The sequence below is a fragment of the Chanodichthys erythropterus genome, chromosome 20 (genome assembly GCF_024489055.1).
Source record: "Chanodichthys erythropterus isolate Z2021 chromosome 20, ASM2448905v1, whole genome shotgun sequence".
In the NCBI taxonomy this organism is placed as follows: domain Eukaryota; kingdom Metazoa; phylum Chordata; class Actinopteri; order Cypriniformes; family Xenocyprididae; genus Chanodichthys; species Chanodichthys erythropterus.
Window position 1 is genome coordinate 13,258,002 of NC_090240.1, and position 23,881 is coordinate 13,281,882.

At 39.6% G+C, this 23,881-nt stretch overlaps 2 protein-coding genes across 6 annotated transcripts; one reads left to right on the forward strand and one right to left on the reverse strand.

Annotated features, from left to right (window-relative positions):
* Window positions 1–361: 361 nt before the first annotated feature.
* Window positions 362–10,038, reverse strand: ddx23 (DEAD (Asp-Glu-Ala-Asp) box polypeptide 23). The gene is made up of 17 exons (XM_067371198.1): window positions 9,937–10,038; window positions 9,312–9,493; window positions 9,111–9,224; window positions 7,668–7,761; window positions 7,519–7,584; window positions 7,302–7,440; window positions 6,991–7,124; window positions 4,920–5,032; window positions 4,596–4,739; window positions 3,112–3,337; window positions 2,811–2,956; window positions 2,536–2,713; window positions 1,879–2,121; window positions 1,577–1,728; window positions 1,366–1,474; window positions 1,099–1,273; window positions 362–964 (listed from the first exon to the last, which is right to left on the reverse strand). The coding sequence occupies exons 2-17, from the start codon at window positions 9,491–9,493 to the stop codon at window positions 741–743; spliced, it is 2,439 nt and encodes an 812-aa protein (XP_067227299.1). The 5' UTR covers window positions 9,937–10,038; the 3' UTR covers window positions 362–740.
* On the forward strand, window positions 9,559–23,159 carry birc7 (baculoviral IAP repeat containing 7). 5 transcript variants are annotated; one of them, XM_067371200.1, is made up of 8 exons: window positions 9,559–9,577; window positions 12,038–12,617; window positions 16,430–16,529; window positions 17,636–17,717; window positions 17,810–17,849; window positions 20,276–20,488; window positions 22,088–22,141; window positions 22,320–23,159. In XM_067371200.1, the coding sequence occupies exons 2-8, from the start codon at window positions 12,053–12,055 to the stop codon at window positions 22,520–22,522; spliced, it is 1,257 nt and encodes a 418-aa protein (XP_067227301.1). In that variant the 5' UTR covers window positions 9,559–9,577; window positions 12,038–12,052; the 3' UTR covers window positions 22,523–23,159. The 5 variants fall into 5 exon arrangements, with proteins under 5 accessions (XP_067227301.1, XP_067227300.1, XP_067227303.1 ...); XM_067371199.1 differs by lacking the exon at window positions 9,559–9,577 and having other exon boundaries at window positions 11,811–12,617; XM_067371202.1 differs by lacking the exon at window positions 9,559–9,577 and having other exon boundaries at window positions 11,811–12,617; window positions 20,279–20,488.
* Window positions 23,160–23,881: the final 722 nt, after the last annotated feature.

Here is a 23,881-nt window from a genome sequence, read left to right on the forward strand (position 1 = left end):
CTGGTTTCAGAAAGAAAGAATGGTTCTTGAGGTGATGCAAGATCAGTGTACCTGGAATGAACGCTTTCAGAAAAAGGTTATATGGACTGAGGAAGGAGTTAAGATGGAAGATGTAGATAAAAGTTGGTCGTTTTTCTCCTAACCATGTAGATGAGAGAATAGGGGGTATGAACCGTAATGTCGGAAAGGCTGGGGAGAATGGACGGGTTGCAAATATGGCCGAAAGGGACTTTGTCACTACTGATTTTCTCCATCAAATCTTTCCATCTTGTGTTTGCTGTACCAAAGTTTGTGCCAGAGACATATAAATCAAATAAACTTCAAACAACACATTCAGTCTAAAGGACTTTATTATTAATCCATAGAGTGAATGAACAGTTTTACTCATCCTCTGACTGAAATGGGGTTATCTACAAATGCATTAATGAATTGGTATTTTTACACAATTTAAAAATTACACAACACACTTACAAGCAATGTGTAAAAAACAAAAGGAGGTGTGCTGTTCTACATTTTTACGTTTAACCAACTGTCCATCTGATGGTGTCAAGGGATGATTTCTCTCTACTGCAGTTTTATCACAGAGTTCTACACTTGTTTATCACTGGTTTATCTGTCAAGAAAACTGATTTATGATCCCATGCATTACTGAGTGTTTCTTATGAAGAATCTGGTGAGAAGAAACAGCACAGTCACAAGATGCACAAAAGAAAAACAACAACAAGTGTGAGGGGTTTGGCTCAAGCAAAGATGGTCTCCTCTCTCCTCTTCTTGGTAAGGATGGTGCCGGGTTTGTGCTGGGCTTCTGGGTGATTGGCCAGCTCGGGCGGGCAGGTGGACACGGGGCTTTCTAAGATGGCCTGTTTCAGGTCGTAGAACACAGAAGAGTCTTCTTTGGTCAGGAATGTCATCGCCATACCACTCTTTCCAGCACGACCCGTTCGGCCAATACGATGGATATAGTCTGAGAAAAGCAACGTTAAAAATTAATCCTCAAAATGGGCACAGTAAACAGGATGTCCCCTAAAATAACAATTTAACAGTTCTAAAGGGAAAAAGGTTTAATGGATAAAGTGACAGAAATGATGTCGGACTTACCCTCAATGTTCTTGGCCATGTCGTAGTTGAGGACCATGGAGACATCGTGGATGTCGATACCTCTGCCTGCCACATCTGTGGCCACCAGGATGTCCTTAGCTCCGGCCTTCAGGTTGGACAGGGCGAACTCTCTCTGTTCCTGACCTTTACCACCATGAAGTGTACAAGCATTGTACTGCACAAGAGAGGAAAAGAAAGATTGAGAGTTATTGACTGAAAGTTATTTCTATAAAGAATTACAGACAGTAATAAACACTGTGTACTCACTCCCATCTTCTCCAGAGACTTAGCCAGCACATCACAACCCTTCTTTTGGTTAACGAAGATGATGATGGGCGGCTCGAAGCCACTTGCCAAAACTTCCAGCAGCTTCTTCCTGTTTACCACACAAGAACATTTGCAAGAAAAGGTTTAGTACATTTCTAATGACAGCTTCCACTTGAATATGAGGGGTTACAGTTGATGTGTGCGCTCTGACCTCTTTTCACCCTCAGACATGAGGATGACCTTCTGCTCCACTCTCTCGTGTGGTTTGCCTGCAGAGCCGATGTACACAACCGCAGGCCGTCGGAGGTAACTTCTGGCCAAACGCTCCACTGCAGGAGGCATAGTGGCTGTAAACATGACCGTCTGAAAAAAGAGAGGGGACATGCAATAATATGAAATTAAAAGAGGAAAAAGGGAACTAAAGTAAGCAACAGAATATGTGACTTCATTTCATAATGGGGAATCAGAATCAGTTATTTCCTTTTTAAACTGTGATAACTCCATATCTGTTACCTGTCTGTATTTGTGTTTGCCTGACTCAAAGTTCTGCATCATTTTTTCGGGGTCCTCAGCATCATCTGTGTCTGGCTTCTGATTAGTCACAGGAATGTACTCCAGAATCTTCTGGACATCGGGTTCAAAGCCCATGTCAATCATTCTGTCGGCTTCATCCAGTACTACATACGTGCACCTGCTCAGGACGAGGTATCGGTTTTCCAACACATCGATCAAACGACCAGGTGTGGCTATGACGATCTGAGAATGAGGAAGCAAAACACATCAGATCTACAACTACAGTGAGCTTATCTATTACTAATGCAGACATTGACCAGTGTTATTTTAATATCACTAAATATAGAGATACTGTTTATTAGTTTTTATTTTTGTATTTTCTGTTTTCATTTTAGTAATGTTGTTCGTCATTTTTATTTATTTATTTATTTTTTTATTTTTTTAATGTCTATATTCTTTTTAGCAACTTATTTCAGTTTTAGTTATTTTACTACAAGTTAAACTAAATGAAAATGTTGCTTTGGCAACTAGCTGAAATAAGTTATATATATGCATTTCAAGTAACAAAATGTTTAATAACCCTGACAACAACTGCATAAAATGATTAAACATGAATAATTAATGACAATTGGCTAATGGAAGGTATTTTACGCTCACCTCGCAACCCATCCTGAGTTTGAACCCTTGATCCTCTCTGGATATTCCACCAATCACGGCTACTGTCCGGATCCCCAGCGGTTTGCCGAATTTTATGGTCTCCTCCTCGATCTGCTGTGCCAGCTCACGAGTTGGGGCCAGAATTACAGCATAAGGTCCCTGATCAGAGTCCTCAATCCTACAGTCAAACACACACACAAAGTTTCCCATATTTTATCCGATTCCTCAGAACATGTGTTGGCACATAAAAGTGTGACAGAGAAAAGTGAGCTCACCTGTCAATCTTAGGTAGAGTGGTGATCCAGACCAACAAGGGAATGAGGAAGGCGGCGGTTTTACCGCTACCAGTCTCGGCCACACCAATGATGTCGCGGTTCTGTAGACCAATAGGAATGGCCTGCCTCTGGATAGGTGTAGGATCCTGACGAAGAATGAACATTTAAAGAAAACATTTTTAATATATACAAAAACACATTTACATGGATGGATGCCATACGTCATGAGCATTTTTAAACATTCGCAGAACAATCTAATTATGTCATAATTTGGAAACACAGCAAACAGAAACACACTGACCTTATAGCCACACTTTTCGATGACCTCCAGAATGTGTGGCGGCAGTGAATACTCCTTCCAGTTGCGGATGGGGTTGGGGATCTTCCCTCCTTTGGTGGTGATGCTGTAGTCCTCTCTGAAAATTCTCCAGTCTCTGTCTGTCATCTCATCCAGCTTCTTCTGAGACCAGTGTCGGTCATCCCAGCGCTGCTTGGCCTCCTTCTTTCGGACCTTCTTCAGCCTCAGTCTGTGAAATTACATAATTAATACCATATCCATTAAAACTGTGAACATTTGATTATAATTTCCATTTTCTATAATAGAAGCATTAGCGCTCCCTTGTGTCAGGTACAACCCTGTCATTGGGTGTTTTTGTTGAAAACATAAAATATTTCACAAAATTGCTCTTTTTACGATTTAAAAGGTACAATTTGTGATATTTTTTTCCGCTAGAGGTCGCTAGAAGCCTATTCAAAACAAAGGCGTAGTTTGAAGACGCCAAGTTTTAGAGCGGAAACTTGGGACATGTGGTCTCCATCTCAACGGACTGTGCAAAAGAATAGGGATTGGAGTCTGGAAGAACTCTTGTTCGTGGATGCGATTATTAACGTTACTGTAGTATGAAGCAGAGCAGGAGCGAGTGTTGTGGAGCTGAACTAAGCTTGAGCGATTGATCAACACACACCTCACGAGCAGCGGGACTTTTATTATGACACAGTCGCCGGCGCCACTTCCGCTTTTCCGGTCATGAGTTTACGGGAGCTGTCCTTGACGACAGAACCAGCGGCAGATGGTAAACAGTAATTATGTTCCATAAATAAGTAACACAATCCACCATAAAACGTGCAAGAAGTAAATAAGGAACTGCTTGAAGCAAGCTAGTGGTTTGCTGGACGCTAGACACTACTTCCGCATTTGTCCACGGCACTGTTGTCATGTGGTTTCTACGTCAGGTAAGGCGGTAACAAAGGTAACTGACGTCATTGACAGGCGACTGCACTGCCCCGTGTCACTGTTTAGAATGGGAATTTCTTATGATTTACAAGTAGTTCAAAACATTAGAGATATTGTTTGTAATCAGCTGGACAAAATATATAACACAAGCTTATTGGTTTTTGGATATTTTACTGCAAAAATCTTACATACCTTTAACATAATTGTTATCTACTTTAATACAGTTTAAAATGTAATTTATTCCTGTGATGTCGAATTGGAATTTTCAGCATCATTACTCCAGTCTTCAGTGTCACATGTTCCTTCAGAAATCATTCTGATATGATGATTTGATGCTCAAGAAACTTATCATCAATGCTGAAAACAGTTGTACCAAATATTTTTGTGGAAATGTGATGCTTATTTCAAGACTTGAAATATCAAAAGAACATTTATTTGCAATAGAAAATTGTGACATTATAAATGTTAGTCACATTTGATATTAAAAAAAAAAAAAAAAAAAGCCCAAATGAGGTATATACTGAATACTGAATAAAGTGTGTGGATCTTACTCTTCTTGCTCCTTCTCTTCAAGTGTTCGTCTCTTCTCCATCAGGTCTCCATAGAATCGGGACTGGTCTCTCTTCTGCTGCTTGAGGTCGATGCCGGCGATGAAGCCTCGGCCGTACAGCTGAACTTGATGCTTTTCTTTATAGCTAAACACAAACAGTCTTGTGTTGTTAACTAACTCTTTAGCTCCTCTCTCACATATACTACATACATATGTAAAACGAGTGACCTAAGGAAGCCATGACCAAATGCAATGCAATAAAATATACAAAAAATAATCTGGACATTCATGTGCAGTTATTTGAGGTGTCTCAATACATGCTTACATTGGATTGTAGTCGGTTGATGTGTCTTCAGATGCATCCCACTCAAAGACAAACTTCCTGTCATTCAGATGGCGTGTACGCCGCCGTTTCTTCATCCCGCCAAGATATCGCTCCTAAAGAGAAAATAAGTATTGGTTCACTATCTGTCAAAGACACATATCCACCTAATGCACTTCAATGCACAGCAGGGAAAGGGAAAAACACATGGAAAGATGATATTCTGTGGGCAGAAACTGCTCTAAACGTGCAAATGAATTTCATAGATTTTATTTTGGCCAACATTTGCTTTACATATTCCCAAAGGCATATTTAGTAACAGTTTACTCAATATTAAAAACTTGACACTTTTTCTACCTGACACATTCTGCTAATTCTGTGCAATCTAGTATTTCTACATTTTTACCTATACCCTGTCTGGCATAGGTAATATAGGTGTATGTTTAAAATAGGGCTGTCAAGTGATTACATTTTTTTAATTGAATTAATTACGCAATGTGGCGATTAATCTAATTAATCGCACATTAAATTTGACTGAGTAACTTAAAGTCATTATTGTGCTAAATGAGAAAAGCATCACATAGACATTACAAAAAGTAGCTTTAGAAAAAATTTTTTTTTATTTGATTCAACATAGAATTTATTACACAAACTTTTAGGCTTTAACAGCCATGAGTGTGAGTAAATGACGACAAAATTTTAAATTTTGATTGAACTATACCTTTAATGGGATTTTTATTAATATGAAAAAATTAAATATTTTTTGAATGTAAATAATACTCTAAATAAGAAAAATAAAACTGCCAGTAGGTGGCGGTAAATGTCTAAATGAGTAAGTCAATAGCTGCGTCTGATTTCGAAGGCTGCGTCCTCCGGAGGTCGCATTTGTCGACCGCATACTTCATTGAGGCGGTCTCATGAAAAGTAACTGTTAGATTACAAAGAGAGAGAGATATTACAGTAATTTACACCTCACGAGGAATAACAGGCAAATCTGAGCAAAAGTCTATATTATAACAATATTATAACACCAGGGTGTCTACAGATATAAACAAATTAAAGTCTTTTAGACCTTTTTAATAACACCGTATATGAAATTTAAGACCAAACCTACGATAGAAATACGCATGATAGCCTAAATATTAGACATGCACGAATCTGGATAAATTAAGAAACAAATTTTTTTTCAAACAGAGATCACGATTCTCCAACAATTCTGAACAGACTACTAAACAAGACATTTACTAGAGGTTCTGACAAAGTGCTAATTGCTTTGAATGAATAATTCAATGACTTATAAGTTTTTTTTTGCTTTTTTTTTTGCAAATTTCTTGAATTAATGATTCAATGCAAAATACATTTTTAAACAGTCTCATCGCCACCTAGTGGCATAACGATGTAATTGATAAAATAGTTACTTTCAAAAGGTGATTCACTCTATTTTGATTGCTTAGACATCAGTGTTTATTAGGGCTGTCAATCGATTCAAATATTTAATCACGATTAATTGCATGATTGTCATGTGTTAACTTGTGATTAAGTGCATATTTTAATTTGTATCTTTACATTATTTCCATAAAACATCTAAAGCTCAACCAAACAGCTGATCATAGCTGTACAGTGCGGGTTTTTATTTCTCATCTGCATAAATATATCTGGTAGTAGAGCTAATGCAAGGACTAGAAATCAATTGGGTCTATATTATTATTTGTTTATATCCTTTGCCTTTTTATTTATTTATTTATTTATTTTTTCAAATGTTTGAAAGAACAATAACAATTGTCATCATTGTGGAGTTATCCTTTGCTGAAACTTCCTCATCGCTGTGGAGAGTGCAGTGATATAAATATGAGGAGAAAAAAAAGGGCTTTGCTCTGATATCTTGAATTTTGGGGGCATTTCAGAGTTATTTTTCCCCATAACTAATTAATTAAATGAACACACTAAATTGACAGCCCTAGTTTAAATACTATTTAATTTGCCTATAAGATTACTCTCATTCAAGACAAAGATCTAAAGAATTGGTTAGTGTTTTCTCCAGCTGAATAGATGAAGACAGTGTCAAACTCATCACCTTGATGGCCTGCAGCTCTTTTCCTTTGTCTTTTTCTTCTCTAATCTTCTGCCGTCCATCATCCTCATCATTCCCATTGTTCTCTCTTTCCATCCGCTCCCTTCTTTCCCGCCGTTCACGCTCCTGCGGATCCTCTGCAAATTAGATAAAGCAAGATGATGAGAAAAGATAAAAAACAAAAATTATAGTCAACATTCAGGAGTGCACTAGCACATAGATGGCTTCAAAGCTAATAGACAGACTAAATGCTACAAAACTCCAATAAAAGTATAACCATGTTTCTACAGACGCTATTTGTTCTAGCCTCTCACCTAGCATCTTTCTACCAATGTCCTGAAATACTCTTCTTTTCTTCCTCTCATCCTCCACCTGTTTACGGCGTTCCTCTGTCTGCTGCTCTCTCCGTTTGATGGCTTCAGCTTCTCGCTCCGCTTTGGACAAGAACTTGGGCTGTGACAGGAGGATATGTTTAAGAAACAAAAAAAAAAGGAGTGCACTAATTTGCATGAATATATAGAAGCACTTTACCTTAGACTCTGCCTCTTCTTCTGCCTTCTTCTTTGCAAGCAGCTCTTCAAGAGAGAGAGGCTGCACCTGAAACAGATTGCAGAAAAGTCCAAGTCAAAAAAATACACAATATACAACTTTCAAACTTGAAATGTCTTCTAATTGGGCACCTTCTTTTTCTTCTTCTCATCTTCCTCATCTTCCTCTTTTTTCACATCCTTATCCCTCTTTAATTTCAAATCCTTGGATTTTGGAGAATTGCTCCTGAGGAAAAAAAAACAAAAAAAAAACTTTATAACTAAGTACTAACATATTTACATTATTTTAATTTAAATATTTAAAATGTCTAAACATTGTATGCATATATATACACACACACACTGTTTTTTTTCCACTGTAGCCTACAAATTACATTAACCCCTATAATAATATTTTTATATAAATATAATAATATAATAATATATATATATATATATATATATATATATATATATATATATATATATATATATATATATATATACACACAAATATATAAATATATACTCATACATACAGGGGTTTGACAAAATAACGTGAACAGCTACAGTGAAAAAAAAACAAACATTGTGATTATCTTTTATTTATATTTTTATCTTAAGCCTGGTCAGACGTCCAAATTTATTCCAAAATTTAACAAGAGCATATTTAAGGCCCGTTCTCACCAAGTATGATAACTATGAAGAATGTCGGTCAATTCAACATAAACAATTTCTCGTTCTTCGTTTAAGGGTAAATAGAAGTTCGAAATGCGTGACCAGCGATATACTGTAAACCAGGGGTCTCCAAACTCGGTCATGGAGGGCCACTGTCCTGCAGAGTTTATCTCCAACCCCAATTAAACACACCTGAACCAGCTAATTAAGGTCTAATTAGGTATACATCCAGGCAGCTGTGTTGAGGCAAGTTGGAGCTATACTCTGCAGGACAGTGGCCCTCCAGGACCGAGTTTGGAGACCCCTGCTGTAAACGAACATCTGACGCCACCCACACTGCTGAGATCGACAGAATACAGATGAATATGTAAATATATGGCGTGCACTTTCTTCTCAGTTACAAAATAAACATAACAAAAGTGAGAAAACAGCAAGCATTTTTTATAAAAAAGCATAAGAAAAGAATCTGATCATAACATGGGTATGTTAGCACGAGCTCTGCAAATTAGCTCTCCAGTCATGTCACATTTAATTGTACATATGACATGGTATTTTAAAGCTTCACAGACACATTCAGGGGACACCTTAGACTTTTATCACATCTTTTGAAAACGTGTTCTACGGCACCTTTAAACCAGGCAAGGGTGTAGAGTTACATTCAAGCTATTTTAAGGCATGAAGATTTTTTTTTTTACAGGAAAAAACGTTAAATGTGTCATTTGGTGATCAAATATGAGTTAAGGAATAAAATTATTGGCTACAGGCCAGGGGGACTTTAACTGGTGACAAGTAAAACCACAGTATTTTGCAAAAACAATGTTCAGTACATCACCAAAAAACATTCAAATTTGCAAGCATCTTCTTGACATCCTTATTGTTCAGCCCTGAAAAGGTTTGTGAGGCAAGTATGATTCAAACCTTGATTTCTTGGATCGGTCTTTGTCCCGTCTGTCCCTGATTCTTTCTCTGTCTTTGCGGTCCCTGTCTCTGTCCTTCTCTCTGTCTCTTTCTTTGTCTTTTTGACGACGATCTCTAAAAACAGATAAGCAGAGCTAGAGTTAGATTACAAATGATTATCATCAGTCACATGAGAATAGGAGAGTATAAAGCCCTACACACCGGTCTGGAGACTTGGATCTGCTGCGGGAGCGCTTGCGTTCACGAGACCGATGCCGTTTGCGTTCTCTGCCCGGAGATCCCTTCCGATCGCGTTCCCGGGAGCGAGAGCGACTGCGCTTACGGGCCTCCCGCTCCTTCACTGCGCTGTCCAGCTCCTTCTTGTCAGAAGACTCGCCAGCCATCTGGACAGAGGAGGAAAACAAGGCCAGATGCATTATGTTGTGACGCATATTTATGAGACAAGTTTACAGCTAATCTGGTTTTAAGTACAAGACTAATTGTTATATATTACGCATACATTTTGGAGATATGTTTGTTTCCAAACAACACTGTGCTTGTTTAGGGAAAATTAGTCATATTACATTAAATGCAGTCATTAAAAACATAGCTGAAATATGTAACTATACAATTACACGTGCAATAATGACAAAACGCACTGGAGTTTTCATAATATCGTCTAACTCCACAGTGAAGGCGCAGCTCTGAGCACAGCAATGGCCTGCTGCCTTCAATAAACAAAACCTTTAAGAACCAGAACAAGACTATAACGAGTAAAACAAATTTATTAAGAACACGTCAACTGTGCTGATATTAAAAATAGAAGAAATTTCATGCAGTTACTTACTTTAGGGATCAGAATCAAGACGCTTGCGAAGCCTGTGCGTTTCACTAAGCCGCCATTTTGTTTGGCGTCAACATATGACGGACTTCCTGTGAGGGATTGTGGGAGATGTAGTCCAAAACTACTTTCCAAAGCCCTGGGGCCAGTTGCATAAACTTAGTCACTATATTAAGACTGTGTCTTAAAAACTAGTTTGACCAACTTGCAGTTAACCAAGGGGTAATCAACGTTATTTTTCCAATTATTCCAATCTACCTTTTTATGTAACAGACTTTAAAAAATTAGGACCACTCTTCAAGACAAAAATTTGTCTTAAAAGATTAGTCCACTTTTAAATAAAATTTTCCTGAAAATGTACTCACCCCCATGTCATCCAAGATGTTCATGTCTTTCTTTCTTCAGTCGAAAAGAAATTAAGGTTTTTGATGAAAACATTCCAGGATTTTTCTCCTTATAATGGACTACAATGGACTCCAGACGGTTGAAGGTCAAAATTACAGTTTCAGTGCAGCTTCAAAGGGCTTTAAACGATACCAGACGAGGAATAAGAGTGTTATCTCATTTAAGAAAAAAATTATGTGTTTTATATAAACAAACGTTCACCTTCTAAAGCCCCGGGTATACTTCACTTTCCGTGTCCGCACGTCTTTCAAAGTATACTACACCACGGATGCGCGCAGATGACCGCGTTCGTCACATGTGCAGTACAGCTCTGACATCGGAGAGCAGCACTGAGTCGTGTCATCAACATGACATTCACTGGGCATGATCGGAGAAGAAAAGAAGTGCATCCTTTCCCATATTTTACTTATCCCCCTCCATGAATTTGCCACCCTAAACACGTCTTTGTACTCTTTAAACATGAATTGTACAAATGTGGTTATTTTCTAATCTCTTCGCTCAAACGCTCGTCAAGTTCACTGTCCATTGTCATGTTTTTCTGTTTTTTCAAGCGTGTTGTTTTGTCTTTTCACACTCTTCTTTGACGGCAGAACACTGTGCTCAATACTGTGCGTATTGCCACCTAGTGGACTCTTCTATACTGCTTGCGCATGTGCTGTTGCACGCGGACTGTCCGTGCGGTCTTGAAATTTGGCCTGCACGCGGCCAGGGTGTTCGGCCGGCCGCGAGCCCTCCACATGACGAAAATTACGGCCGAAGTATACCCGGGGCTTAAGTGCTTCCACCGAAACCGCACTGTCGTATTCTTCAAAAAGCTTACGCTGTATGTTCTACACCTTCCCTATTCTACTTACTGAACGAACGCAGCCCCAGTTACGTTTTTTTTGTAAGTTGAATAAGGAAGGCGTAGGACATACGGCGTAAGCTTTTTGAAGAATGCTGAAAGTGGAAGTACGTCCAAGGCGATATTTTGTGTTTATAAAGCATATACAGTTGTATTTTTTTCGAAAATGACTGATCGTTTCGCTAGATAAGACCTTTATTCCTCGTCTGGTATCATTTAAAGCCCTTTGAAGCTGCACTGAAACTGTAATTTTGACCTTCAACCGTTTGGGCTCCATTGAAGTCCACTATGAGGAGAAAAATCCTGGAATGTTTTCATCAAAAACCTTCATTTCTTTTCGACTGAAGAAAGAAAGACATGAACATCTTGGATGACATGGGGGTGAGTAAATTATCAGGAAAATTTTATTTAAAAGTGAACTAATCCTTTAACTGACTAGTCCAAGTGGTTTATGCAGCCCGGCCCCTGAATTTGCTATAATAATAATGTAAAGGAGAATTCTGTTTCCCAAAATGTATTTATTTTATGCTTTTGTTTATTCATTTTGTTCAAAACAATAAACTATGTGCCATTTTGTACAATTTTAAATTATGTTTAAATTATTATAAATAATTTAGGCCTATAATAAACACGCTATATTTCATAAAAATAGTCCATTTTAATATCATGTTGACTTTAAAATGTATAACCCACTAGGTTGTTATTAAGCCAGCCACATGTGAAATTTGGAAGAAAAAAAAATCCCCATGAAAGGCGTCTATTGTACATGTTATTCAGGGCTTGGCCACAGGGCAGATCATTTTAACAACTGCTTATTCTGGAAATGTGTGTGCTATAGTAAACGCTGCTCTGTTACAGGGAATAATAGGCTATATGGCCAGCGAAGGGGGAGCTGGAGCACACTTGAACAGTCCATTATGGAAGGTGAGCAGGATGAGTGGAGATCGTGGACATGAGCGCGAGAGAGGCGCGCGGATGGAGGCGGGGGTTCGGCTCGGGATGCGGAGTGAGGAGGAAAGACTCCAGACTTTCCACAACTGGCCCAGAGATGCGCCCGTGAGCCCTGCTGAGCTTGCCCGGGCTGGCTTTCACTATCTGGGATACGGGGACACGGTGCAGTGCTTCTGCTGTGATGGGATCCTGAGGCACTGGGTTCATGGAGACACTCCGCGGGGGGAGCACGAGAGGCACTTCCCCGCATGCGGCTTAATGATGGGCAGGGATGTGGGGAATGTTCCGCTGGGCTCGTCCGACTCTGTGGATGGGCAGCTCTTGAGTCAACTGCAGCGGCTGACCGTGGACGAGCAGGTGTTGTCCGGGCAGGCGGCGTATCCGGAGATGGAGTCAGAGGACAACAGGTTGTCCACCTACCAGAACTGGCCCACAGGAGCATCAGTGCAGCCCGATGCTCTGGCGCGAGCTGGATTCTTCTATACAGGTGCGTCTCTGGCTAAAGGGATGTTTTGGGAAAAGAAACTGCAACTGAAATGTACAATGTTTGGGATTGTATGTGCTTTCGATTCATCACAGGACCAAAACTTAGTTGCTTCTGCTTTCTGCGCTCACAGTCACGCGCGCGGCGGTCATGCGCACGGTGAATGAACGGAATGAACGAGAGGCCGCGAGCGCAGTGCAGCCCAGCCTCACAGCAGCGCGTGCTGCTCATTATTCTGAAAGCAACAGTGTGTTTCTGCCTATTTCTTATACAAATAATATGCATTCAAAATGGCATATCATTGTTTGTTCTCAGTAAAGAACAAAGCAATTAATTCTGTTAACTTTAAAATTCTCAAAATTGTTTTGACCACAATAAAGGATTAGTTCACTTTCAAATTAAAATTTGTGGATAATTTACTCACCCCCATGTCATCCAAGATGTTCATGTCCTTCTTTCTTCAGTCGAAAAGAAATGAAGGTTTTTGATGAAAACATTCCAGGATTATTCTCCTTATAGTGGACTTCAATGGCCTCCAAACGGTTGAAGGTCAAAATTACAGTTTCAGTGCAGCTTCAAAGCGTTCTACACGATCCCAGATGAGGAATAAGGGTCTTATCTGGAGGAACCATCGCTCATTTTCTAAAAAAAAAAAAATAATATACGTTTTAACCACAAATGCTCATCTTGAACTAGCTCTCTTCTTGGTCAAAGTTTGAAATAATTATGTATTTGCACTAGCATATTGTATATGACAATTTAGTTCAAACTTTGACCTGTGGAGGGCAGTAATACTCTTTGCAGTGTCTACACTGCTGGAATTCAAATAGAGAAGAAGAGAGCTAGTTCAAGATGAGCATTTATGGTTAAAATGTATAATTTTTTTTTTTTTTTTTTAGAAAATGAGCGATGGTTTCTCTAGATAAGACCCTTATTTCTCGTCTGGTATCATTTAAAGCTCTTTGAAGCTGCACTGAAACTGTCATTTTGACCTTCAACCATTTGAAGTCCACTACAAGGAGAATAATCCTAGAATGTTTTCATCAAAAACCTTAATTTCTTTTCAACTGAAGAAAGAAAGACATGAACATTTTGGATGACATGGGGGTGAGTAAATTATCAGGAAAATTTAATTTGAAAGTGAATTAATCCTTTAAATTTATTACTGATAAAGAGCATTAAAGGTGCAATATGTAAGAATTTTGCAGTAAAATATCCAAAAACCACTAAGCCAGTGTTATATATTTTGTTCACTTGAATACTTAAAATATCCCAAATGTTTCTAACTATTTGTAAATCGTGAGAAAATTGCAATTTTAACCAAGGCTCCGGGACGTGTGAGGAGTCGCCTGTCAATGGCGTCATACCCACGTTTCCCTCGGTCTGCCCCGGTTTCCGTTTTTTTTGTAGAAACAATGAAAACACCAAAGACGCTTTAATATATCACCTTTTAATAGACAAGGGAACAAATGTTTTGATATATTTATAGACGGAAAACGAATTGTTGTTATATAGCTCAACATGTTTAGTCTTATTGTTTAAATCAATTTTCTTGATTTTTTGCGAGTCTCATGCTTTACCATGCCTCAGAGAAAAACACTATTTTGTGAAGTAGCTAACATAGCATAATCAGATGCAGCTTTATTTTTAGTAACAGTAATACAGCATTTTCTCAATCATACAATACGTTTTAAAATTAATTGCATGCCATTTATCAACACAATCATCCAGCATTTAATATGATATTGTAAAATCGATCTATCTTACTGCAGTGTGTAACAGAGTCTCACAGCAGCCGCCGAGCGAACGCTCAGAGTAACGTTATAACATCATTTTCAACACTCTCAAATGTATCTAATATGATAAACAGAGCTGCGTTACCTCATACTCATGACCGGAAAAGCATAAGCGGCGCCGGCAACTGTGTCATAATAAAAGTCCCACTGCTCGTTTCACATGTAACTGTAACTGTAACAGAAGAACGGACCAAAACAGTGGGGTTTTTGCGGCGTTTTTTTCCAGTATTTTCTTTTTTCCCTCATGGCTCTACCCGCTGTCCAGCTCCTCTGCCTGGAGTAGGGAGACTGCTCGCTGGAACAACACACCAGTGACTTTCTCCAGCTTGCGTGCCAGACTAACTTCCCGGACCGCTCGCTCTCTATCTACTATCACACTGGCCTGAGCGAGCGGTCCAAGGCACGCATTCCAGCGGGCGGTCCAACGGAGGACTTCGCCGCATACATGGAGTGGGTGCTGGTGAACAACAACTCTCCGTTCACCATCTGCCCTGCTGAGGATGACACTAGCACCGCTCCACATCCAGAGACCAGCCACCCGCCACCGACTACGTGCATGATGGAGAGACGAGAGCCCACCGCAGACCGTGGAGTTCAACCTGCCGGGACGAGCGAGACCAAACCTGAGGAGAGGATGGAGAGAGAGTCGTCGCACCGGGGTGTGAACCGCAAGGTGTGTCTGACCAGGTGCGTGAGCCTGTTACATTGTGTGCTGCCGAGGGAGTGTTAGTGGAGTTCGAGGTCTGGGAGGAGAGCCTCATTACAAACTCACCGCGGTGGATGGGATCGCTATGGCCACTGAAACCACTGAAGTTATTGGATGTGTTTGAGGAGTTTAAGTCCCTATGTCTCTTTTCCCTGCTGGTCCCGTCCAGCCCTGAACTGCCCATCTCCCTGCTCCGCCTCCAGCCTTTGAACCCAACACATCACCACGGGCTGTCGATGCGTCGCCTCCGCCGTGGCTCCTCCCTCCCTCGGCTTCACCGGAAACCCTCAGCCTCAAGACTCCACCGGGCTCCTTCGTCCCACAGGCTCCAACTTGTTCAGTTGTTGTCCAGCTGGCACCTTCAGTTTCACCTGGCTCCTCCTTCCCCCCCGTCTGCTCCTTCGTCCTCAGTCGCACCACCTCCGTCTCAGTCTTCAGGCCCCCGACTCGTCGTCCCGGCTCCATCTCGGTCTCCAGATCCAGCAGTGTCGGTTGGGCTCTCCGGCATGCCAGCTCCACCTGGATCTCTATCGTCGGTGGCGTCTCCATCGGCCGTCCCCAGGGTGGCGCCTCTCAACTTTCCACTATGGCGTCTCTCCTGTCCTCGACTCCACCCTGGGTGGATCATGGTTGGTCCTCCTGCTCCAGGCTCCTCCCACCCTCCACTCCACCTTGGACTATTTTTGTTGTTTTCTGTGGACTTTTGTTTTGTAACTCCGCCCTTCGCCCCCCCTCCAGAGCCTTGTCATCACCTTATTTAGTTCCCTTTGTTGGTCTCTTGTATACAGTATATACCCAGTGTTCTCCTTCACTCCTTGTCCGTTCTCGTTTACGTTTACCTGCTGTCTCTTCCCTGTTGGAATCTCCTGTGTTTTATTAAAGTATTACTCGTATACTAATCTTCATCTTTGTCGTGCGCTGATATACAGCAACTGTAACACTTGTGAGGCGTGTGTTGATCAATCGCTCCAGCTCCTCGTTCAGCTCCACAACACTCGGTCCTGCTCTGCTTCATACTACAATAACATTAATAATCACATCCATGAACATGATTTCTTCTAGAGTCCTATCCCGATTCTTTTCCCCCGATCTTTTCCAAGATTCCGCGCTCAAACTTGGCGTCATCAAGCCACACCTTTGTTTTGAATAGGCCTCTAGCGGACAGAAAATATTACATATTGCACCTTTAAGGTGGAGCTCAAAATTGATTAGAAATTGCAAAAATGATTTATATATTGTACTCTGTGTCTTTAAAATAAATAATATAGTGTTTTTTTTTAGAAGATAGTAATAACAAGTGATTGTTTTCTTAGGTCATGGTGACAATGTGAAGTGTTTCTTCTGTGATGGTGGTCTGAGGAACTGGGAACCAGGTGATGACCCTTGGCAGGAACACGCCAAATGGTTTCCACAGTGAGTGCTGAATTATTTCTATTCTCTTTCTACTTTAAACAGGAAGTTTTTTATCCCACATTAAAGGGTTAGTTCATCCAAAAATGACATTTCTGTCATTAATTACTCACCTTCATGTCGTTCCACACCTGTAAAGTGTTTTAAGTAAAACTTAAAGTTGTTTGTCGGCCGACTAAGTTTTCTCAGTGTGTTCCGCACCGTCGGCTGAAGTTGGTCCTCGTCGGCCTTTTTTTAACCGATTCAACATGTTGAATCTGCATCGGAGCTCGTCGGTACATCTGATCATTCTTATTGGCTGGTCAGCTACTGCCACCTGCTGGTATGGAAAGGCATTTTATCTTACGCAGGCGCAGAACGGACGTGCTACTTGACCGACGTGAGCCAACCCCGCAGTCTGCTTTCATCGCCACTAGTTAGTCGGCGTTGGCTTGGTGTGTTCCTGCCTTAAGACCTTCGGAACACAAATTAAGATATTTTTGATGAAATCGAGAGTTATATGTCCATAGACAGCAATATAATTTTTCAAGGTCAAGAAATGTACTAAAGACATTGTTAAAAAAGTCGACGTGACTACAGTGGTTCAACCTTAATGTTTCGAAGTGACGAGAATAACGAGTCGGCATTCTGACGTAGAACCTGGAAGCGTTGGACATAAACAATATATGAGAATGACACAAAAGAGAAGTTATTGTTTAATAAAGTTGTTATTTTTGTTTCGTTTTTGTGCACAAAAAGTATTCTCGTCGCTTCATTACATTAAGGCTGAACCACCGCAGTCACGTCAACTGTTTTAACAATGTCTTTAGTACCTTTCTGGACCTTGAAAGTGTTGATTATATTGTTGTCAATGAGTCATAAACCTCTTGGATTTCATCAAAAATATCTTAATTTGTGTTCTGAAGATAAACGAAGGTCTAACAGGTGTGGAACGACATGAGGGTGAGTAATAATGACAGAATTTTCATTTTTGGGTGAACTAACCTTTTAAATACAATACAGTGTAATCAAGTACTAGAGGGAATGTTACAAACATGTATTGTTTAATACAAAATGGATGATGTTTTATTGTTTTCATTATTAATTTGGTCTATCATGTGCTTCCAAAGATGTGAATATTTGCTTCAATCCAGAGGACGGGAATATGTGAGCAATATCCAGCAGTCTTACTTCAACATGAATGAAAGAGTGGTAAGTAATATTGATGCACCTAACCATCGGTTTATGGTAAATTTATCAGCTATGATTGCTATGGGCTTTAAATGTTTTGGTTTGTTTTAAAGGGTGGATCTCTGTCATCAACTGCAGGAAACATTACATCAGGTGAGTCGCGCCATGACTTCATTTAAAGGTGTAACAGTGCAGGGGTTTTCAAATGTTTAAATGTTTTAGGACACCCAAATATGATGATCCCCCTACAAGTAAAATGGCAGTTAAATTTAATGTACAGATCCATTTATGCTGTGTACAAAAACAAAATAGATATTAGACATACATTTCCACTTGGGTGTCCACAGGCCCCAGTTTGAAAACCCCTGACTTTATGGATTCTCTGCAATTCTGAAGTCTCATAAAATGTTTCATTGTTGTGAGCAGTGCTTGTGTTCAATGGATCAACAGACTCTTATGTGTGTTTATTACACGGCTTTCTGGAATACTTGATTCCGATTGGTCATTCACAACATTCAGCAGTCAGATATTTCTGAATAATAACCATTGTCCATCCATGACACAGTATAACTTACTGCTTGTCCTGGAAATCCGTGTTTGCTACATAGCTGTGCTCATTTCTGTCTTTCCACAGTAAAAAAATAAAATAATTTCAACTCAAATCAATATTTCCTGTATTTATTTTTTGTGCAAAGAGCCGTGTAATAAGCAGGATAATATCAGGCTGTGTTTTATGCTGCTTTGCATTTTATGCTCCTCAGGAGTTGATGTTATTCTTCCAGCTCTCACAGTTTTCATCTCACCCACATCTCCTTTTCTTCAACTAACAATGATGATGATCAGTGTTACCCTAACTTTTAGTCTTTTGTGATTTTTGAAGCTTTAAATCACTGTACGCTGCTGGTAAACAAACACACCTGAACTGATTCTTTGCATAAATCACAGAATAAATGACCTGCAGCAATATTTTGCTCTTATTCTTAGAAGAAAGAGTTCTTAGTAACACTTTACAATAAGGTTCATTAGTTAACATTAGTTAACTTAATTAGTTAACATGCACTAATAATGAACTGCACTTATGCAGCATTTATTAATCTTTGTTAAAGGTACAATATGTAAAATTTTTGCAGTAAAATATCCAAAAACCACTAGGCTAGTGTTATATATTTTGTCCAGCTGATTACTAACAATATCTCTAATGTTTTCAACTACTTGTAAATCATGAGAAAATCCCCATTCTAAACAGTGACACGGGGCAGTGCAGTCGCCTGTCAATGACGTCAGTTACCTTTGTTACCGCCTTTACTGACGTAGAAACTACATGACAACAGTGCCATGGACAAATGCGGAAGTAGTGTCTAGCGTCCAGCAAACCACTAGCTTGCTTCAAGCAGTTCCTTATTTACTTCTTGCACGTTTTGTGGTGAATTGTGTTACTTATTTATGGAACATAATTACTGTTTACCATCTGCCGCTGGTTCTGTCGACAAGGACAGCTCCCGTAAACTCATGACCGGAAAAGCGGAAGCGGCGCCAGCGACTGTGTCATAATAAAAGTCCCGCTGCTCGTGAGGCGTGTGTTGATCAATCGCTCCAGCTCCTCGTTCAGCTCCCGCAACACTCGCTCCTGCTCTGCTTCATACTACAGTAACGTTAATAATCGCATCCACGAACATGAGTTCTTCCAGACTCCAATCCCTATTCTTTTGCACCATCCGTTGAGATGGAGACCACATGTCCCAAGTTTCTGCTCTAAAACTTGGCGTCATCAAACTTTTGTTTTGAATAGGCTTCTAGCGACCTCTAGCGGAAAAAAATATCACAGATTGTACCTTTTAATGTTAATTTCAACATTTACTAATTCATTATTAAAATCTTGTTAACATTAGTTAATGCACTGTGAACTAACAAGGACAAACAATGAACAACTGCATTTTCATTAACTAACTTTAACAAAGATTAGTAAATACAGCAACAAATGTGTTGCTAATGGTTAGTTCATGTTAGTTAATACATTAACTAATGTTTAACTAATGAACCTTATTGTAAAGTGTTACCAGGTTCTTATAGAAAACCCTGGGGTTTTAAAGATACTTTATGCCAAAAAGGTTTTATATAAGGAGAAAAGTCCTAAATGATTGTATAACCCGGAAAAAACCCGGAAGCGAGTTTGCATTTCAGCACTTCTGGTTCTGAAATAAGGGCAGTGGTAAACACAAGCTTAAGATACTTTCATGTTTTATTCTACGACATAAAATACATCAGTATTACCTTTTTAAGCTGTTACATGTCTTGAAAATGTTGCTAACAAGTGGCTAAATCAGACTGCAGAGGCTGTCGGTGACATTAAACGTCATCACGCCGAACAAGTAAACTCAGTCGAGGGAACCAGTGTGATGCGAACTGCCGATTGGCCTACAAAGTGACATCATAGTGTGAATAATATATTGTACACACAAGCTCTGCTTACACTTCTACTTGTGAGGACCAAGAAAATACCTTTTTTGTATATTTTATTACATTAAGCGAATAACTACACCCTTAAAGACACCTTTGGCATGTTTTGTTCCTGCTGGCAGAAGTGTTGGGTGGGCAGAGCTCAGTGGCGGCAGACATGTTGTCTCCTGTGGTGCAGGCGGTGCTGCAGATGGGTTTCCAGCGCTCACTAGTGGAGAGCCTGGTGCAGTCCCGCTACCTGCTCACCGGCTCACACTACACCTCAGTCTCTGACCTGGTGACCGACGTCCTGCAGGCCGAGGAGGAGGAAAGGCAGACGGGGGAGCACAGACCAGGTGTGGAGCACCCTCTGTTTCCAAACTCATCCATCCTTCAAAACAGATCAAACCTATGTTTAAAGGGATAGTTCACCCAAAAATGAAAACTCTGTCATCATTTACTCACCCTCAGGTTGTTCCAAACCTGTATGAATTTCTTCTGCTGGACACACAAGAAGATTTGATGAATGTAAATGACCAAACAGTCGATGGGCCTCACTGACCTCCATAGTGTTTTCCCCAATACTGTGGAAGTTAATGAAGCCCATAAACATGAACATTCTTCAGAATATCTTCTTGAGGGTGAGTAAATGATGACAGAATCTTCATTTCTGGGTGAACTATATTCCTTTCACATGATGCTGTACAAGAAGACATTATTTATAGGCATGGTTCACCCCAAAATTAAAATTCAGTCATTATTTACTATTTAGTCTGGTCTAATGCCACATGCCCTTCATTCTTTTTTGAACCACAAAAGGAGAAACGCACACATACATATATAAATATATAAATATATATACACACATATGTAAACACACACTTTTATGTTGGATTTGACAGCACTAGTTTGTATACGTGTTGAGTATGAATGTCTACTAAGGTTTGAAGTGACTTGAGAGTTAGTAAATAATGACAGAATTTTAATTTTTATTGCGTGAACTAGTACTTTAAAGGGTTAGTTCACCCAAGAATGAAAATTACGTCATTATTTACTCACCCTCATGTCGTTCCACACCTGTTAGACCTTCATTCATCTTCGGAACACAAATTAAGATCTTTCTGATGAAATCTGATGGCTCAGTGAGGCCTGCATCACCAGCAATGACACTCCCTTTTTTGATGCCCAGAAAGGTACTAAAAACGTATGTGCTTCAACTTTAATATTATAAAGTGACGAGAATATTTTTTGTGCACTAAAAATAACAAATTAACCAATTTTTTCAACAATATCTAGTGATGGGCGATTTCAAAACACTGCTTCATGAAGCTTCGAAGCTTTACAAATCTTTTGTTTCGAATCAGTGGTTCAGAGCAGCAAAATCACATGATTTCAGTAAACGAGGCTTCATTACGTCATAAGTGTTTCGAAATTTCAATAGTTCACGTGACTTTGGCAGTCTGATACGTGCTCTGAACCACTGATTTGAAACAAAAGATTCATAAAGCTTCGAAGCTTCATGAAGCAGTGTTTTGAGTGCTATCACTAAATATTAATTTATATTGAATAAAGTCGTTATTTTGTTATTTTTGGCACACAAAAAGTATTCTCGTCGCTTCATAACATTAAGGTTGAACCACTGCATCACATGAACTATTTTAAATATGTCTTTAGTAGCTTTCTGGGCATTGAAAGTGTTAATTATCTTGTTGTCAATGGAGGCCTCACTGAGCCATCGGATTTCATCAAAAATATCTTCATTTGTGTTCTGAAGATGAACAATGGTCTAATGGGTGTGGAACGACATGAGGGTGAGTAATTAATGACAGAATTTTCATTTTTAGGTGAACTAACCCTTTAAATGTAACCTACATTGTGAGCCATGTGTTGTTCATTAAAAAAGAAATGATAAAGTGCCTTTCCTCCTCTAACGTGTGGATGGTTTGTTCCCTCAGAGACTGTGGAGAGTCCGCAAACGCCGAGAACGCAAGTCTCAGACAGGGAGAAAGGTCCATATTAACACGCTTTCATTGCATTTATAGTGTGTGTGTGTGTGTGTGTGTGTGTTTGGCTACATCTTCATCTTCTCTCTATCTTGTAGCCTCTGGGATGGAACTGATCATTCAATCAGTCATCATAACTGACCCAGGTTGAGTTAAAATGTCTGTGTATTTGTGTGTTTTTCAGTGCGATCAGATCTGACTCCAGAGGAACAGCTGAGACAGCTTCAGGAGGAGAGGACCTGTAAGGTCTGCATGGACAAACTCGTCTCCATGGTCTTCATCCCCTGTGGTCATCTAGTCGTCTGCACAGACTGCGCAGCCAGTCTGCGTCACTGCCCCATATGCAGGGCGGTCATTCGGGGGAGTGTGCGTGCATTCATGTCCTGAAGAGCAAACACACACACACACACACACAGCAACACACTCTGTTGCACTGCTGTGTTGTTAGCAAGAACCGTATAGTCTTTTAAAGGAAAAATAATGCTGAAAAATACTATTCAAATGGTGTAATCAGCTTCCAAATCAGCATCAGTGATCTTTAAAAAGACATATTACTTGATATTTGGCTATACATTAAAGCTACAGAGGTACAAAAGTCCACTTTACATCCAAAGTTGCAATATGAAATATTAGCATGAATTTCACAATGTTTTAGTATTTCGTTTTTCCCATGATTGAATGACAGCATCACTTCATCTGTGAGAATATCTGCACAAAAATGTACTTATTTGATTTGTGATCTAAAAAAAATTCAGAATCTAAACGATTTTATGTAATAGAAATCCTAAACCTGTTAATTTTCAGGTTGAAATGGGATTTTAAATCCCAGATTTTAAATGTGGACTTTTGGATCCCACTGTACATTAAAATGTGTTACATGCTTGTAAGTTTCTACAGGTTGATTTTGTGTCATGCCAAAGTAAACAGCTTTTTGAGAATTTAAAATCTTAAAAAACATATAAAACAGAATTTATAAGAGATCATATTGTATAATAATCTTATTTTATTATCAGTGTATTGACACATTGCACTTATATTTTCATGAATAAAAATAATTTGCATTGCACTTCTTTGTCAAATCTCTGCTTATGTTATATATTACCTAAAACTCTTCTTTATGAAACATAGAAATACTTACGTTTTAATCTTTACAGATGAGGATATAACAGTTGAGTGGAAGTTATGCACTAAAAAAACATTTGTGAAGAATAAAGTGCTTATAGACAGATGCCACTTACCAGAAGTCCTCAAATTTGATTGGCTGAGCTCCGCTATAACGGTGCTGAACAAGAATTCAGCCTTGTCATAAACATTAAATATTAAACCATCAAGATTTCCTAGTTCTGGTTGAATGCTTGCTTCCATCGATCCATCAGCAACTTCCACATACAGTATAATATGAACGTTTAACCCATTTGGTGAAGTCCACATGATGGTGTTTTTAATAGAGGTTGCTGGTCTAGTAAAGTTTATCAAACATTCACCTGTTCAGTTTTCACTACATCAAAAGGTCAATCTGTCCAAATTCAGGTGGTTTGTCTTCGTCTGGCGTCTCAGCTGAGACCTGTCCACTATGGGTGACCCTACCAGTACTGAAGTACCAGTGGCGTCGCTCTCAGCATCACTGATGCACACAAGCCCTCACAGCACGTCAAGCTGCAAACCATGTGTGTCCATCGGGCTGCTCTGTCTCCAGCAGTGAAGGCCGCTTGAGAGTCTCCCACAGGCGCTGCTTGATCTGCAGTC